The sequence below is a fragment of the Ziziphus jujuba genome, chromosome 11, assembly GCF_031755915.1.
Source record: "Ziziphus jujuba cultivar Dongzao chromosome 11, ASM3175591v1".
NCBI lineage: Eukaryota > Viridiplantae > Streptophyta > Magnoliopsida > Rosales > Rhamnaceae > Ziziphus > Ziziphus jujuba.
Genome location: NC_083389.1, coordinates 25,182,844 through 25,197,782, shown reverse-complemented (window position 1 = coordinate 25,197,782; position 14,939 = coordinate 25,182,844). Strand labels below are relative to the sequence as shown.

General features: G+C 35.4%; 2 protein-coding genes across 2 annotated transcripts; both read right to left on the bottom strand.

The window, feature by feature from the left end:
* On the bottom strand, nt 1-483 carry LOC132800038 (uncharacterized). The gene has a single exon (XM_060812937.1). It carries the CDS (start codon nt 481-483, stop codon nt 1-3), a length of 483 nt encoding a protein of 160 aa, XP_060668920.1.
* Nucleotides 484-8,999: 8,516 nt separating this feature from the next.
* Nucleotides 9,000-14,633, bottom strand: LOC107411404 (kinesin-like protein KIN-14Q). The gene is made up of 15 exons (XM_016018982.4): nt 14,304-14,633; nt 14,114-14,197; nt 13,452-13,822; nt 13,138-13,351; nt 12,985-13,061; nt 12,804-12,903; nt 12,591-12,689; nt 12,330-12,503; nt 11,929-12,214; nt 11,222-11,383; nt 10,910-11,125; nt 10,751-10,788; nt 10,481-10,644; nt 10,203-10,328; nt 9,000-10,081 (listed from the first exon to the last, which is right to left on the bottom strand). Exons 1-15 carry the CDS (start codon nt 14,431-14,433, stop codon nt 9,245-9,247), a joined length of 3,078 nt encoding a protein of 1,025 aa, XP_015874468.3. The 5' UTR covers nt 14,434-14,633; the 3' UTR covers nt 9,000-9,244.
* Between the last annotated feature and the right edge of the window lie 306 nt (nt 14,634-14,939).

Genomic DNA, 14,939 nt, shown 5'->3' with positions numbered 1-14,939 from the left:
TTACTTTTGAAAAAAGTGAGGATAATGGCTCCGTATTTGATCCTCTTGCTCCCAAGTCGCCTCCTTGACTAGGTGATTTCTCCAAAAAACCTTCACTAAAGGTATGGTCTTGTTGTGAAGCTTTTTCTTTTCCCAACATAGAATTTGCACTGGCTGCTTCTCATAGGATAAGTTATCCCTCAACTCAATCTCTGGTGTGTCTAACACATGCGATGGGTCTGAGATATACTTGCGGAGCATGGAGATGTGGAACACATCATGGACTCGAGAAAGCTCCCCCTGAAAGTCTAACCTATAAGCCACTGGACGTATCCTCTCAACTATCTCACATGGTCCAATGTAAAGAGGACTTAGCTTCTCTTGCTTTAAAAAGCGTATTATGCCCTTCCAAAGAGAGAGCTTCAAGAATACTTTATCACCAATCTCAAACTCAAGATCCTTTCTGATGAGAATATGTCCGTACCCGCACAACCGATAACCCATCGTGATGCAGATCCAATACAGATGAAGATTGAGCCAATCACTAGGGCTCAAGCCAAGAGATTTAGGGACAACCTGGCTGGCTTTATACAGGGAGTTATCAATTCTCAAAAGGGTTTGTCAATACCTGAAGATATAAAGCCTGTTTTAACCATCCAAGTGGTGGAGGCCGATACGGATTTGGGTAGTTGTTTTAGTGCAAGTAGGGACTCCAAGTAGCAAGAAATGGATCCAACACTTCATGGGTTCACTTAATATCACTAAGAGGTCATGGAATCAAGACAAGGTAGAAGTTAAAGAAACTAAAATGGTTATTTGCACATGGAGGGAATTGTTGGCCTATTTTACTGTATTTGTTGCTGGCTTTACTGTATTTTATTGATTTGACATTTTCTTTTTGTTCCAAGCAAGGGAAATGTGTGGGAATCATCATTATCCTATTTGGTATCCTACATGGTATATGGGAGCTGATTTGGAGCCTTTACAAGCTGAAAATTGATCAAAGATACCTTAGTAGTCAAACTAGTAAACTAGTTTCCTAATTTGATTTTGACTTTTTGTTTTTGGAAACTAGCTTTTATTTTGGTTTTATTTATTTATTTTGCTAGACAAATTAATTTAGGAAAATTTTATTTTATTATTTCCATTGTAAATTAATTAATTCCTAATTCAAAATAAGGAAATTAATTAATCCAATTTAGAATAGGAAAGAATACAAAATTCGGCCACATTAGGAATCTAGCATGCGTGGCCGGTTTTATCTTAGTCTTCTGGGGTTTATTGCTTTGTGAATTTTACCTATTTAAGGGTTATTTTTCAATGAGAATGCACCTTCAATATTATTCAGAAAACTAATTGTGAGATAGAATTCTCTTTGTTCTCTTTGAACACCTAAAACACCATTAGAGAGTGAATGTTTTAGTTTTGACTTGTCAATAGGATATCCATCACCTATTGTGGCATCTTTATTATACCAAGGTAGGCTGGTTAGAGGTTAAGATCTTTCATAAGAACTTGAACTTAATTGAGATCCAGACTAATATAATACGGGTTTAGATGCGAGTCGACCTAGGTTCGTATTACTTTCTACGCACATCTACATAGCTCTTTTGCTTATCCTGTGCTACTTTTAACCTGGCACGTATAATATTGACCTAGTCCATTGTAGTTTGTACAATCTCAGGGTCTAGAAGTTTTCTTTCACCCGTCTCATTTCAACATGATGGAGTTCGACATTGTTTTCCATATAATGCCTCATAAGGTAATTGATACGAACCTATGTCGACTTGCTCCTAAACCCATATTATATTAGGCCGGATCTCAATTAAATTCAAATTCTGATGGAAACCTCAACCCCTAATCAACTTGTGGTTAAAAATATTGGTATATGATGAAGATGCCATAATAGGTGATGGATGTCCTATTGATAAGTCAAAACTAAAATACTAACTAATGGTATTTTAGGTGATCAAAGAGAACAAAGAGAATTCTTTCTCACAAATAAATTTTTGAGTAATATCTAAGCTGCTTTCTCATTGAAAATAAGCCTTTAAATAGGCTTTGAAAGAACAAAATAAAACCCTAAACAATTAGGTCAAAACCGGCCATAAAGAATAGGAAACTATGCTTGGCCGAATTTCACCTTCCTTTCCTAAACTCATTTGTATTAATTAATTCCTTTATTTTGAATTAGGAATTAATTAATTTACAATCAAAATAATAAAATTATAACTTTCCTAAGTTGATTATCCAGAAAATAAACAAATAAAAAACTAAAATAAAAGATAGTTTTCTAAAACAAAAAGTCAAACTCAAATTAGAAAACTAGTTGACTAATTGACAACTAATATGTCTTTATCCAATCTCCAGCTAGTTTAGACTCGAAATTAGCTCCAATATGTCATGTAAGATGCCAAATAGGATTAAAAATGATTCCCATACATTGTCCCTTGATTGGAATAAGTCAAACTTGCTTGAACAACAAAAGAAGTCAAAACTAGCACCTAAAGTGACAATTTCGGCCAAAAAGAAAGGCTATGCACAAATGAGTTCTTTGATTGCTTTTGGTTCTACCTTGACATGATTCCATGGCCTCTTAGTGATATCAATGGATTTAATGAAGAGTTGAATCCATTGCTTGTTGCTTGGAGTTCACAAATGCACTAAAACAGCTACTCGGGTCCATATCTGTCTCCACCACTTGCATGTTTAAAACAGGCTTTGGATCTTCGAGTATTAATAAGGCCTTTTGAGAATTGATAACTCCTTGTATGACACCAGTGAGGTTGTCTTTGAATTTCCTAACTTGTGCCCTAGTGATTGGTCCCATCTTCATTTGTAAGGATCAGCACCCCACCGACTAGTCGGTTGTACAGGTACGAGTGGATTCTCATCAGTGACATCTAATTGCTCGAGTGATAACTATTGTTGTAGGTGAACTCTACCAAAGGTAGATACTCATCCAATTTCCCTTTAACCATAGTACACATGACCTCAACATGTCCTCCAAAATCTGAATAGTCCTATCAGGTTGTCCATTGGTTTAAGGGTGAAAGGCGGTACTCAAATTCAGCTTGACACTTAGTTCATTCATTAATCTTCATCAAAACCTCGTAGTGAACTGTGGATCTTTGTCAGATATAATCGATATTGGCACCCCATGCAAACTCACTATATGATTCATAAAGAGTTTCGCTAACTTTTCAGGAGAAAACCTATCACGTATACATAGGAATTATGCGGACTTGGTGAATTGATCGACTATCACCTAAATACCATCATGTCTTTGAACTGTGGGAGGAAGCTTGAATATAAAATCCATTATAATGTGCTTTCATTTCCATTCTGGGATGGATAAGGCTATAGAAGTCCAGAAGAATTTTGTCTCCTACCTTCATTTGCTGGCAAATGAAACACTTGGATACATATTTAGCAACTTCTCTCTTCATCCCTTGATACAAACCTAGGATGACCTGCTCCTAAACCCGTATTATATTAGCTCGGATCTAATTATGTTCAAGTTCTAATGGTTACCTGGACCCCTAACCAACCTGTGATTAGAAACCTTGGTATATAATGAAGATGCCATAATAGATGATGGAAGGCCCATTGATAAGTCAAACTAAAACACTCATTCACTAATGGTGTTTTAGGTGTTCAAAAGAACAAAGAGAATTCAATCTCACAAATAATTTTTTGTATAAAATTCAAGCTTGATTTCTCATTGAAAATAAGCTTTTAAATAGGCTAAGATTACAAAGAAAAAACCCTAAAAAAATTAATTCAAAACCGGATTCAAAGTGTGGAGAAAAAGAAAGTAGAGAAAGGGAATGTGCCTAATTTTTCCTAGTTTCCTAAACTAATTTAGATTAATTAATTCCTTTATTTTGAATTAGGAATTAATTAATTTACAATTGAAATACTAAAATAATAAATTTCCTAAAATTATTTTTCCAGAAAATAAATAAATAAAAATCAAAATAAAAGACTAATTTCCTAAAACAAAAAATCAAAATCAAATTAGGAAACTAAAATACTAGCTTTTTGACTAAGGTGACTTTAACTAAACTTTGACCAATTTAGACTCCAAATCAGCTTCCATATGCTTTTTAGGATGCCAAATAAGCTAACCATGCAGTCCCACACGTTGCCCATGCTTAGAAGGGGAAGAAAAAGCCAACTCAGCAAAATACAGTAAAGCTAGCACAAAATACATTAAAAAACAGGCCAAATTTGAAGCTGTCCGTACAACCACTTTTTGAATGCCTTTGAAGCTGCCTTGACTTGATTACATATCCTCTTAGTTATATTTATTGAATCCATAAAGAGTTGGAACCATTTCATGCTGCCCGTTGTCCATATTTGCACCAAAACTGCTACCCGGGTCCGTATCGGCTTCCACCACTTGTATGCCCAAAATAGGTCTTGGATCTTTGGGTATGGACAAGTGTTCTTGAGAATGAATTACCCCCTGGATAAAAATGGAAAATTTGTCCCTAAACATCTTAGCTTGAGCCTTAGTGATTGGCCCAGTCTTCATCCGTACTGAGTCAGCACCCTAGCGGGTTGTCGGTTATGCAGGCTCGGGCGGAATCACATCATCCCTGCCCACCAAAAATACTCCTTCAGGGTATGGTACATCTTGGTACTATTAAGGTACATAGCATAGGCAGAACTATGGGTTCTTCCAACATTTTCCTTTTCAACTCTTCATTAGTTGGAACACAAAGCCGAGAACCAATCACCAAGGCTCCATCACCTCTAATAGCGAAGTTTGATTTTCCCTTTTGTTTAACTTTCCTTCTCATGCTCATCAAATAAAGGTCTATAAATTGAGCCTTCAGAAAAAAAATCCACAAGTATCGATTGTAGTCAAAAGCTAGCAAAAAGTGCTCATGAAGTATGGATTCACAAATTAACATCTAACTTTCGTAACTCAACCATCAAAGAAGGCTATACTTTCTATACATAAGCCAATGAGCCTGTAGACTTCCTACTTAATGCATCAACCACCACATTTGCCTTACCCGGAAGGTAGTCAAAAGTGCAATTGTAATCCTTAAGCAACTTCATCAATCTCCTTTGTCTTAAATTCAACTCCTTCTGAGTAAATAAATACTTAAACTTTTTTTATCGGTAAAGATCCGACAAGTAGCTCCATACAAGTAGTGCCTCCAAGCCTTCATATAAAGATTACTACAGCAAGCCCTAAATCATGAGTCGGATAATTCAGTTCGTGCTTCTTCAACTGCCTAGAAGCAAAAGTAACAACTCATAATTTTCTAAAAAATCCATCCATCAATTCAAAGAGAAAGTTTAAAACTTAAATCTGATTTCCTTAAACCAATACTAGTGTCATAAATTTAAAACCGAGATTGTACTTTTTCCTTCCGATTGCACTCCTAGTACTTGCAATTATAAGATCTATGCTGCTCATTGATTATTCAATTTTCTTAACCTCGACAAACATCTTTCTTTTAAGCAATTTCATCAAAGTCATAAAACAAAAATTCTCATACTTATTCCAATAGAAGGCTTTAAATCGCTTATAAAGCTTAATAAATCATCAAGATTGTCAGCATCAAAGAATATGAAACCAAAAGATCAAGTCTAAGTTCTCTTGTCATCCCAAATATCATTCTTGAGGAAACCTCAAATTTTTTCGAGTTCAAACAAACTCCAAGAATTTGTACCTCAAGCAATAAAAAAATTTAAATCTTAATTCTAGTATCACAACCAAATACTATGAACTAATTATTTGATCCGTAAACCATAGGAAAAACATTCATGACTTTCTTATGTTCTAACTACACCCCCAAAAATCATATTCCTTAGAAGATCAAGTTATCATCAAGAATATGAACCACCTTAGATCCATAAAACATCGTCAACATAAAACTTTCAATTTCCAGGGAAATAAAGTATCAAAACCAAGATCTAAAATCATCACCCAAAAGCAGATCCCACAAAATCATTTTATGAAATTTATAGCTTAGTTCTCAATAACTAGTCCCACAAGAGATCACCAAAATGCATAAACCAATCTTGGTCTATACTAGGTTCTAATATTAAGATCTTAATTTCCATGAAATGAAAATAACTACCCTCGAACTTCTAACTAGGTCAAATGAACCCTCATGTGGATGCTGAGATTTCCAAGTGACATCCCAATGGAATTGGAGTCATCTCAACTTGTGTAACACATACACATAAAACAAATGAGTGTGTGGTCCTTGAGCCAATAAAATATGTTCATCACTAGCAAACATAGATAATGTATCTGACACAATACTAGCGTGGCCTGTACTTCCTAACTTATCATAGCATATACCTTGCCTTTGATAAGTGGTTGTCCCCTCTGACTGTGGATATAGATCCCTGTTTAGTATTTGTACAACCTCCTGAAGTTTGGCTTATGTATGTATCTTGTACTTTATAGCCACCGGTCTGCGGAAATTGTGCACCCGATCTACAGAAATTGTGCACCAGTTCTTAAAGCTCTAGCTTGGCTATGTCCTTGATAGGGGCAATCCTTTTTAAAGCATTCTGATTGCCTCAAATGAGAGCATGATCCAATCCATTGGCATGGCCCATTATAAAACTTGCCACATAAGCTACATGCAAAGTGGTAGATACCTCAGCCTCCAGATCTTTATAAACGACCACTACCATTGCTCACTGTCCAATATCCTAAACCTTGAGTGTGTGTCTCCAATTCAATATCATAAAATCGATGCTCAAAAAGATATGAAGTGAATGATCATTATAATATTATAAAATGTCTTAATCAAGAAAAAAATATTGAGAATAAAATATTCTAAACACAATTTCACCAAAATAATTATGAAAGTGCAGTAATAACCATAATACTGGAAAACCAACAATATACTCAGAACATATACAATATACCATACAATATAGCAGACCATAAACTGTGGGATATACTGATGAGAACCCACCTGTACCCGTACAACCGATAATCCGCTGAGATGCTGATCCGATACAGTTGAAGACCAAGCCAATCACTAGGGCATAAGCCAAGAGATTTAAGGACAACCTGCCTGGTTTCATACAAGGAGTTATCAATTCTCAAAAGGGCTTGACAATACCCGAAGATTTAAAGCTTGTTTTAAGCATCCAAGTGGTGGAGGCCTATATGGACCTGGATAGCTGTTTTAGTGTATTTGTGGCAGCAAAGAATGGGTTCAACACTTCTTGAACTCAATTGATATCATTAAGAGGTCATGGAATCAAGTCAAGGCAGAATCAAAAGCAACCAAGGAGGTCGTTTGCACATGGAATAGATTCTTGGCTGAATTTGCTGTATTTGCTGCTGGCTTTGCTGTATTTTGTTGCTTTGGCATTTTCTCTTTCTTCCAATCAAGGGAAACATATGGAAATCATAATTAATCCTATTTGGCATCCTACATGGCATATGAGAGCTGATTTGGAGCCTTTACAAGTTGGAAATTAGTCAAAGATAACTTAGTTTTCAAACTAGTCAACTAGTTTCCTAATTTGAATTTGACTTTTTGTTTTAAGAAACTATCTTTTATTTTGGTTTTTATTTATTTATTTGCTGGAAAAATCAACTTAGAAAAGTTATTATTTTATTATTTCAATTGCAAATTAATTAATTTCTAATTCAAAATAAGGGAATTAATTAATCCAAATAGGTTTAGGAAAGTATGTGAAATTCGGCCAACACTTGTTTCCTAATCTCAATGGCCGAATTTTACCTACTTAATTAGGGTTGATTGGTTTGCGACTTTAGGCTATTTAAGGACTTATTTTCAATGAGAATTCAGTTTACATATTATTCGGAAAATTATTTGTGAGAAAATAATTCACTTTATTCTTTTTGAACACCTAAAATACTTAATAGAAATCAAGTGTTTTAGTTTGACTTATCAATAGGACATCCATCACCTATTGTGGTGTCTTCAATATACCAAGGTTTCTAGTTACAGGTTGATTAGGGGTTGAGGTGATCATAAGAACTTGAATTTAATTTTTCAATTCCGGTTCAGGTTTAATCTATCCTATTTGCTATATTTTGTTTTATGCTAATCTGCAATTTTAACATTAAGTTAAGATTGTTCTTATTTCATACACGTTCTGCATCTTAAAAAAAAAAGATAATTCCTAGTCAAATTAGGTTTCCTTGTTTTACCGTATTTTTGCTTTCTAGTTTGTTGGTTGATTTGGTTTATTGTGGATTTTTTAGTTGCTAGTTTAATCTTAATTAGTTGCATTCATATATTCAAAAAGAAAAGAAGAGATTTGAAAGCATATTGCATAAATCCTAAAAATTGTGCAATTTGATTTTGTTTGGAGTGTGGTCTCAGGTTGGTGAAGTTTTTGGCTTTGGAATATCAATTTTTGGTTTGATTATTACTACTGGAGTTATATTCTGTGAGTGTTTAAAAAAAAGAAAAAAAAAAGGAAAGAAAAGCCGAAGATTAAAAAAAAAAATTTAAAGGCCGATTTTTAGTTGAAGTTTGGAATTCGAATTTGTTTGCTGGAAAATTGTTGGAGTTGCTGAGTTATTGCCTATATATTCAATATTTGGTTGCTGGAAAATTGTTGAATTAGCTGAGTTATTGCCTATATATTCAATATTTGGTTGCTAGAAAAAAGGAATTGATACAAAGAATTAAATTACAAGAACAACAACCAACAACTACTCCATATTTGTTTGAATTGTTTCTTATTCGTTGTTTGAATCTCTTTTCTAAATTTTATCCTTGAATTATTGGTTACTTTTTACTTAATATTCTGGTCAGTTCCTTATTGGTTCCGAAAATTGCTTGTTGATTTACCTTATTTTTGGTTAGTTAGGTCGAGGCTAGGTTTTGACAATTCACTCAGTATTTATTCGTTTTAGTTGCTGTTTTGTTGATAAGTTAAATTAAGACATACTTGTGATCTAGTTGCTATTTGTGTGTGTTTTAATTAGAACTTTAAAATAATTCTTTAAGTGGAAAAAAACAAGAGAGTGTGAGCTTAAAAGCCAAAACTAGTGTGCAAACACAAACTTCCTTTCATGAAGAAACTTCAATTGTCACAATACATATAGTCATCAAACATTATAACTCTGTACATTGATATGTTCATTAAAGATAAACACATAGAACAATTTCAAACAGATGATTAGCATCATCCAAATAAATACACAAAAGAATAACCCCCTATCTCTGTCCATACATGTCAGGCTACAAGAGTAACCTTTTCCTGTGTTAAAAGTAAAATATGAATTAGCTTTTTAACTAATGGTTTTCCCTACAGTGCCAATATTCCATCCCCTTTCCTTTTCTTTCTGACTCTGCTGCTTCTGTGTACCTTTTGTTCCAGGTTTTCTACCATTGCCTAGTAAAACCCTGTGTGCCATCCTCCCTCTGCTTCCAATAGAGACTCTGACCCTCTCCACTCCTACATTCACACATTTTCTCAAGTGCTGCTGCATTGGGGTTTTCGTCTGAACTTTCTTCTGGAGGCTTCTTCTTAGTATGCTGCTCAGTTTCCTGCTGTTACTTCTGATTACTTTTGGACTGTCACATGGTGTGTGCTCAGGCAGGCAGTTAGTTTCAGACTCATCTGTATCATCTTTACTGTCAGAAGAAAGATCAGGTATCAATGGCAACAATGGAAATGGTTGCTGAGGAGTGTTTGGTGCACTAGGGAGCGGAATAAGAGATGTGCGCCTTGGAGCTGGAGCAGCCGGAATTTGCCTTGTCATTGTGCAAATAGAGGCTCTTCCAGTTCTCCTTGGCAAGTAAGACTGTTCAGCCATATCGGGATTGTTCTCTTTTTCTGTAGGATCAAGGTTTCTTACAAAAGTTTCCATTGGTTGAAATGGTAATGGAGGTTTGTAGCTGTTTTTCTCCATTAGAGGTTGGGTTGGATTTACTTGTTCTTTTCTCTCATTTCCATTCTTCTGATTTCCTAATGGCCGAGTTCCAAGAGGTGGCCTCGTTGGTTCTATATTTTGATCTTCATACTGATATTTCATTTGCTGCTGATGCTGCTCAGCTATCTTTGTGTCAACGTGTTGGCGTGCTAGTTTTCTCTCAATTAGAAGTTGTGATTCCAATTCTTTTACCTGCAGAATGAACTTGGAATTCTTAAGCAATATTGAAACTTCACCTTCGGTTATCAGTCTCCTTATCCAAATCTGAAACTACAAATAAATAAGCAAACAAATGTTCAATGTACTAATGTACCTTTTCTTGGAGGTTTTTATATTTGAAGTCTTTCTCTTTTATCTTCAGTTCTAATCCATGGACTGTTTCCTCCATCTTCCTAATTTGCACGTCTTTGCTTTTTAAGTCAAGCTTCGCTTTTTCAGCCTAAAAAGTAGAAATTATTAAGCAGTGTTTAAATTTAAAAGGATGAATTATAAATATGAACCCCAAAAGATGATGAGAAAAGCCTGAAAGTTTGAATGAAAATAGAGAAGCAACTAAGGGTCACTTCTTACCAACTAAGGATCACTTCTTACCAATTGTTTATGTCTCAAGAGTTCAGAAGTGTCAAATTGCCTCTTCGCAGGTCCCATCTCTATTCCTTTTACCCTACTTGCAAAGTTCAGTGAGCAAAGGGTCTCACTCAAATCACTTTCATTAGGACTTATCTGTACAAACATGAGTGTCTTCGAATCTCCTCCTGAATAATATAGACCTTTATTAGAATAAACCATGAAAATTAAACTAGTGGAAGAACATACATAACATTTAGAATTTTAGAAAGTGATAATCCTTATAACGAATACCTAGAGAGTCTTGCAGCAAGTGAGTGAGCTTGGAGTTCCTACCAAGTAAAGAGAAATGCATTTTGATAGAAATAAGAGTAAGAGTAGAAAAATAAAGAACTAAACTAGCACAAATTGGAAAGTAAGAAACAAAGTAAATATTCTATACTCTTGTGTAACCTGAAGGGAATGTGTGGGCTTTTAGTTGCAAGTGCAGATATGACATCCCCAAGTGCAGATAGAGATCTATTAATATTTTGGGTTTCCTTGAGCCTCTCCCCTTGAACTTCTGATTTTGCTATTCTTTCACTTCCGGCAAGATCCACCAGCCATAGCTTGCTTCTTGTGCATTCGCCTGTCAACAAGTTCTCCCCCTTCACCATCACACAGTGTATGCTGCATTTACAAAGAAAAATGAACATTCAGCAATCTATCTAGAGACACTACTCCATGTAATACAAGAAGTATTTGATGGTAAATTTGACAACAAACCAGTGGGATCGGCTACTATGCTCATTAGCATTGGTTGAGCCAACAGCCCTTGCATTACTTCCGGTCTGTAGCACTTCCCAGACTTCATTCATGTTACTTACATCTGCCTCAACAAGTCCTGGGACATGATGAACCCCGTCACCCACCTGCCTTACTCCAAGCCTACAAGGCATTTTGTTACAGTTATAAGGCTATTTTCTTGGAGAACTTGCAGAGTTCCACATCTTTCAATGTAGTGAAAGATACCAATATCATCATCAGCAAGATACAGAACACTGTGCAATTATCTCATTCTGAAAGCACTTTCATGTCTTTTAAACAGATTTAAGATGAAAAATTCTGTGAGATGTCGAAAATGCATACTCAAAAAGCTTTAAATATTATGCCAGACACAAAAGGGTCGTGGATTACACACTAATCTGTTTTCATCATGGACGCAATTTCATTCCTTCTAGCTGAAATATTTAGGAAATTGGAAAAAGACAAACTTTAAAAAAAATTACAAGCATGAGATACAACGCATAGAATTCTAGTATCTACAAAAAACTGCAAAGTCATTGATATGTTCTTTCTCATTAAGATTGATCCTTTCCTTAAACACAAAGAAGAATTACATAAGAAGTGAGTTCTTACTTTGGAAATTCTAACTGATTTGGATTATATGGGGAGACTGAAGAAAAGAAATAGCTAAGAACACAATAGCCTACCTTTTGGCAGCTACTCCAGGTTGAGTTCCTGAAGCTAGCAAATCGCGAATTTGTTCATTGTAGACCTCTAAGGCGCTTACAGATACACTATATTGATACTGCTTTTGTCGCTCTTGGATTATGCGAAAAAGTTCCTCTAGAGTCCTAAAATTTACTCCTCTAGATTCTTCTGTACCCTCCATGGTAAAAGTTTTTCCAGTTCCAGTCTGCCCATAAGCAAATATGCAGACATTGTACCCATCTAGAACTGAGGTTGCAAATTGAGCCGTGTCTTCAAAAACATCAGCTAGGCATCCAAAATAACAGAAGTGACTTTAGAAAGTAAAATTTTGCACCTCAACTGGTAACATATCAAAAGGAATTAAGAGACAAACTTTTGTTTAATAAGAGTGTTTGTATACCTTGTTCTGCTTGGGGGTCAAATACAGCATCAAACTTGAAGGATTTTCTGGTCCCATTTGATTTTACACTGAGCTCACCATCCCTAGCAGATTCAAAATCAATAACCATTGAAGCCCCTGCTGCAACTTCGTCATTGTTTAGAGGCCTACACCTGCAAAAGACCCTGATGTTTCCTGCAGGATAGTGTGAATTTCAGCAACAAGTCTTTACTTTCACAACATATCACAAACTGTAGAAGTCAGATGAAATATACAGCTAACCTTTTAACTCTAACACCTTGTTGTAAAGTTCTTTCCGTTCCTTTGCCCCTTCAACAAACTTAATCTTGAGATCTTCATGCAAATGTACTTGTTGGTTTACTAATAGAAAGAAATTTAATGAAAAAAAAATAACAATTAGAAAACAGAATGGAAAGACTTTTTCATCAACTTGTGCATATGTGGCAATTTGGATAGACATTCATGTTAACATACTAGAAAATTGAATGGTAGAGCTCATTTCTTTCATATCTGCCAAGCACTTGTTGTATCCCAATGCCTCTTCTGCTAGCTTGATATGTTCCATTTTCATTATCTGATGAATGAAAATAACTCAAAACCAATATCATTGCATTAAAATTAATTCAAAGAAACATTTTTCATATTAATTTCCTACCTTAAGCTTTCTTGTCAAGTCTCTTAACGATGAGAACCACCTACTCTTTTCCTTCACTTGCCCCTCAATCGCAAAAGCTGGCATTGGACTATCTTCAATATCATTGTTACAAATAAATTCAAATGGTTAACAAAGGTGTGAGATATTTCATACCCAAAGATCCAACATGCATGGACTTGCGCATGAGCTCGTTCCGGAGTTCCTGTAAAGACTTCCAAGCTTCTTTACATTCTCTACTCTTTGCTTGGTTCTCCCTCTTAAGCTCCTCCAATACACTCCTCACTGCACTTAATTCCTTTTCCTGATATTTATAATCTCTTAGCAGCTTCTGATAGTCTCCTTCCACCTCAGGGTGGTCACCCATATCCTGCGATGAAATCGTTTCGACAAAAAAAACAATATGAACCATTTTTTTCATCATCCTGCTTAACGAAATCGAACCACATGAATTTTAGAAAGTTGTTTACTTTTGGTGTGTGGCATTCTGATAATGGCGAAGTCTGAACACTGTCCTCCAAATTGTTAAGGTCACACATTGTTTCGTCCTCCCTTATTGGGGGTGGAGGAAGCTCAAAGGAAACCTCAGGAGATAATTCTGCTTTGAAAGTTTCGCAAAATGTGGAGAACTTAACAGATGGAGTGTTGACGTTATGGTTATTTGTCTCATACTCATTGATGCCATTCTCTAGGGAAACGTCCATTGGTTCTTCAATCTTCTGGTGGAATTTGTCTTCCAAAACCTCAGGAGAATCTCCATACTTTTGGGGTGGTATTTCAGGTGATTCAGCACAGATTACCAAATCAGGAGATGCAAGTGAAAAACCCATCATGGATTTGCCTGAAAAGGCAGAGCCTAGATTGTGTCAAATTCCATAAAACTTGCACCAATAATCAGTCTTTATACAATCACTGAATCAGACATTTTCACACTAGCAGATCCTAATCTTTAATTGCTTTGCGAAATGCGAAGAAAAATCCATACCCAGAAATCACCCAAACAATAACAACTCAGATACCAAAATGATTTTCATATTCATATTTACATTACTGAAAAAAAATCATGAATCAAGATCCAGCAACTTCAAAATTCTCGAAATGGGTATTTTTATTTCATTAATCATGATATTACCTTGATCAGCAGTATCATCGAACGGATAACAAGGATCCGCCATTACTAAATCTTTGGAGCTGGGTGGAGATGGAGGTGGATTGTCTGCCAAAAGTAGAAATTTTGATCAAGAAATCAAAAGACACCGATAGGAAAAATCTCATTTATTTTTTATTTTTTATTTTTGTCTGTTCTGAAAATGGAGACTTACTGTCAGAGTTGGAAGAAGGCCTTGAGGAGCTCTGTTGCTGCAAAGAAACGTCAGTGAGGAGAAGTGGGTCATATACTTCATCAACAAAACGCCATTGATTCTGATCCTCCAAATCCATTGGACAATACATATGTATATATATATATATATATATATTTAATAACAGAAATAATTCTACTACAAAACGATTACTGTTTTTGAATTCTGCTAATAATAGCGCCTTTATTGACGAAAAGATGGGGCCAAAAAAAAATCCAATACAAAGAATTAAAAAGGGAAGAAAACTACGTTTGAATCTTTGAGAGAAGGCGTTGATTTCGTTCTCACATTCACTAAGCGTTATGTTTAAATTTCATTTTTAGGACCGTTGGAATTTCTTTTTCAAAATTTGAAATTTCGTTGCCGGGCAAGGGCTTCGGGCATATCCTTTTTTGCTTTTTAGTCCTCCTACCACTTTTGGCTGCCACGTGACCCCCTTCCAATCATTCTCCATGGGACCAATTTTTTTTTTCTCTTTCTCACGTGCTGCTGGAGTTTTCCCTACCAGATATTTGGGTTCCGGAAAATTGTGTCGTTTTAATTAATAATTATTTCTATAAAAGTAATACTACAATTATAATTTGTCTTGGATAATCT

Excerpts from the sequence above, each read along its gene's own strand:
- LOC132800038 (XM_060812937.1), bottom strand. The coding sequence starts at position 483 with ATGGGTTATCGGTTGTGCGGGTACGGACATATTCTCATCAGAAAGGAT.
- LOC107411404 (XM_016018982.4), bottom strand. The coding sequence starts at position 14,433 with ATGTATTGTCCAATGGATTTGGAGGATCAGAATCAATGGCGTTTTGTT. Across the intron at positions 13,823-14,113 it reads CGATGATACTGCTGATCAAG|GCAAATCCATGATGGGTTTT; the intron begins GTAATATCATGA and ends CTGCCTTTTCAG. Across the intron at positions 12,215-12,329 it reads TGACCCCCAAGCAGAACAAG|CTGATGTTTTTGAAGACACG; the intron begins GTATACAAACAC and ends TTGGATGCCTAG.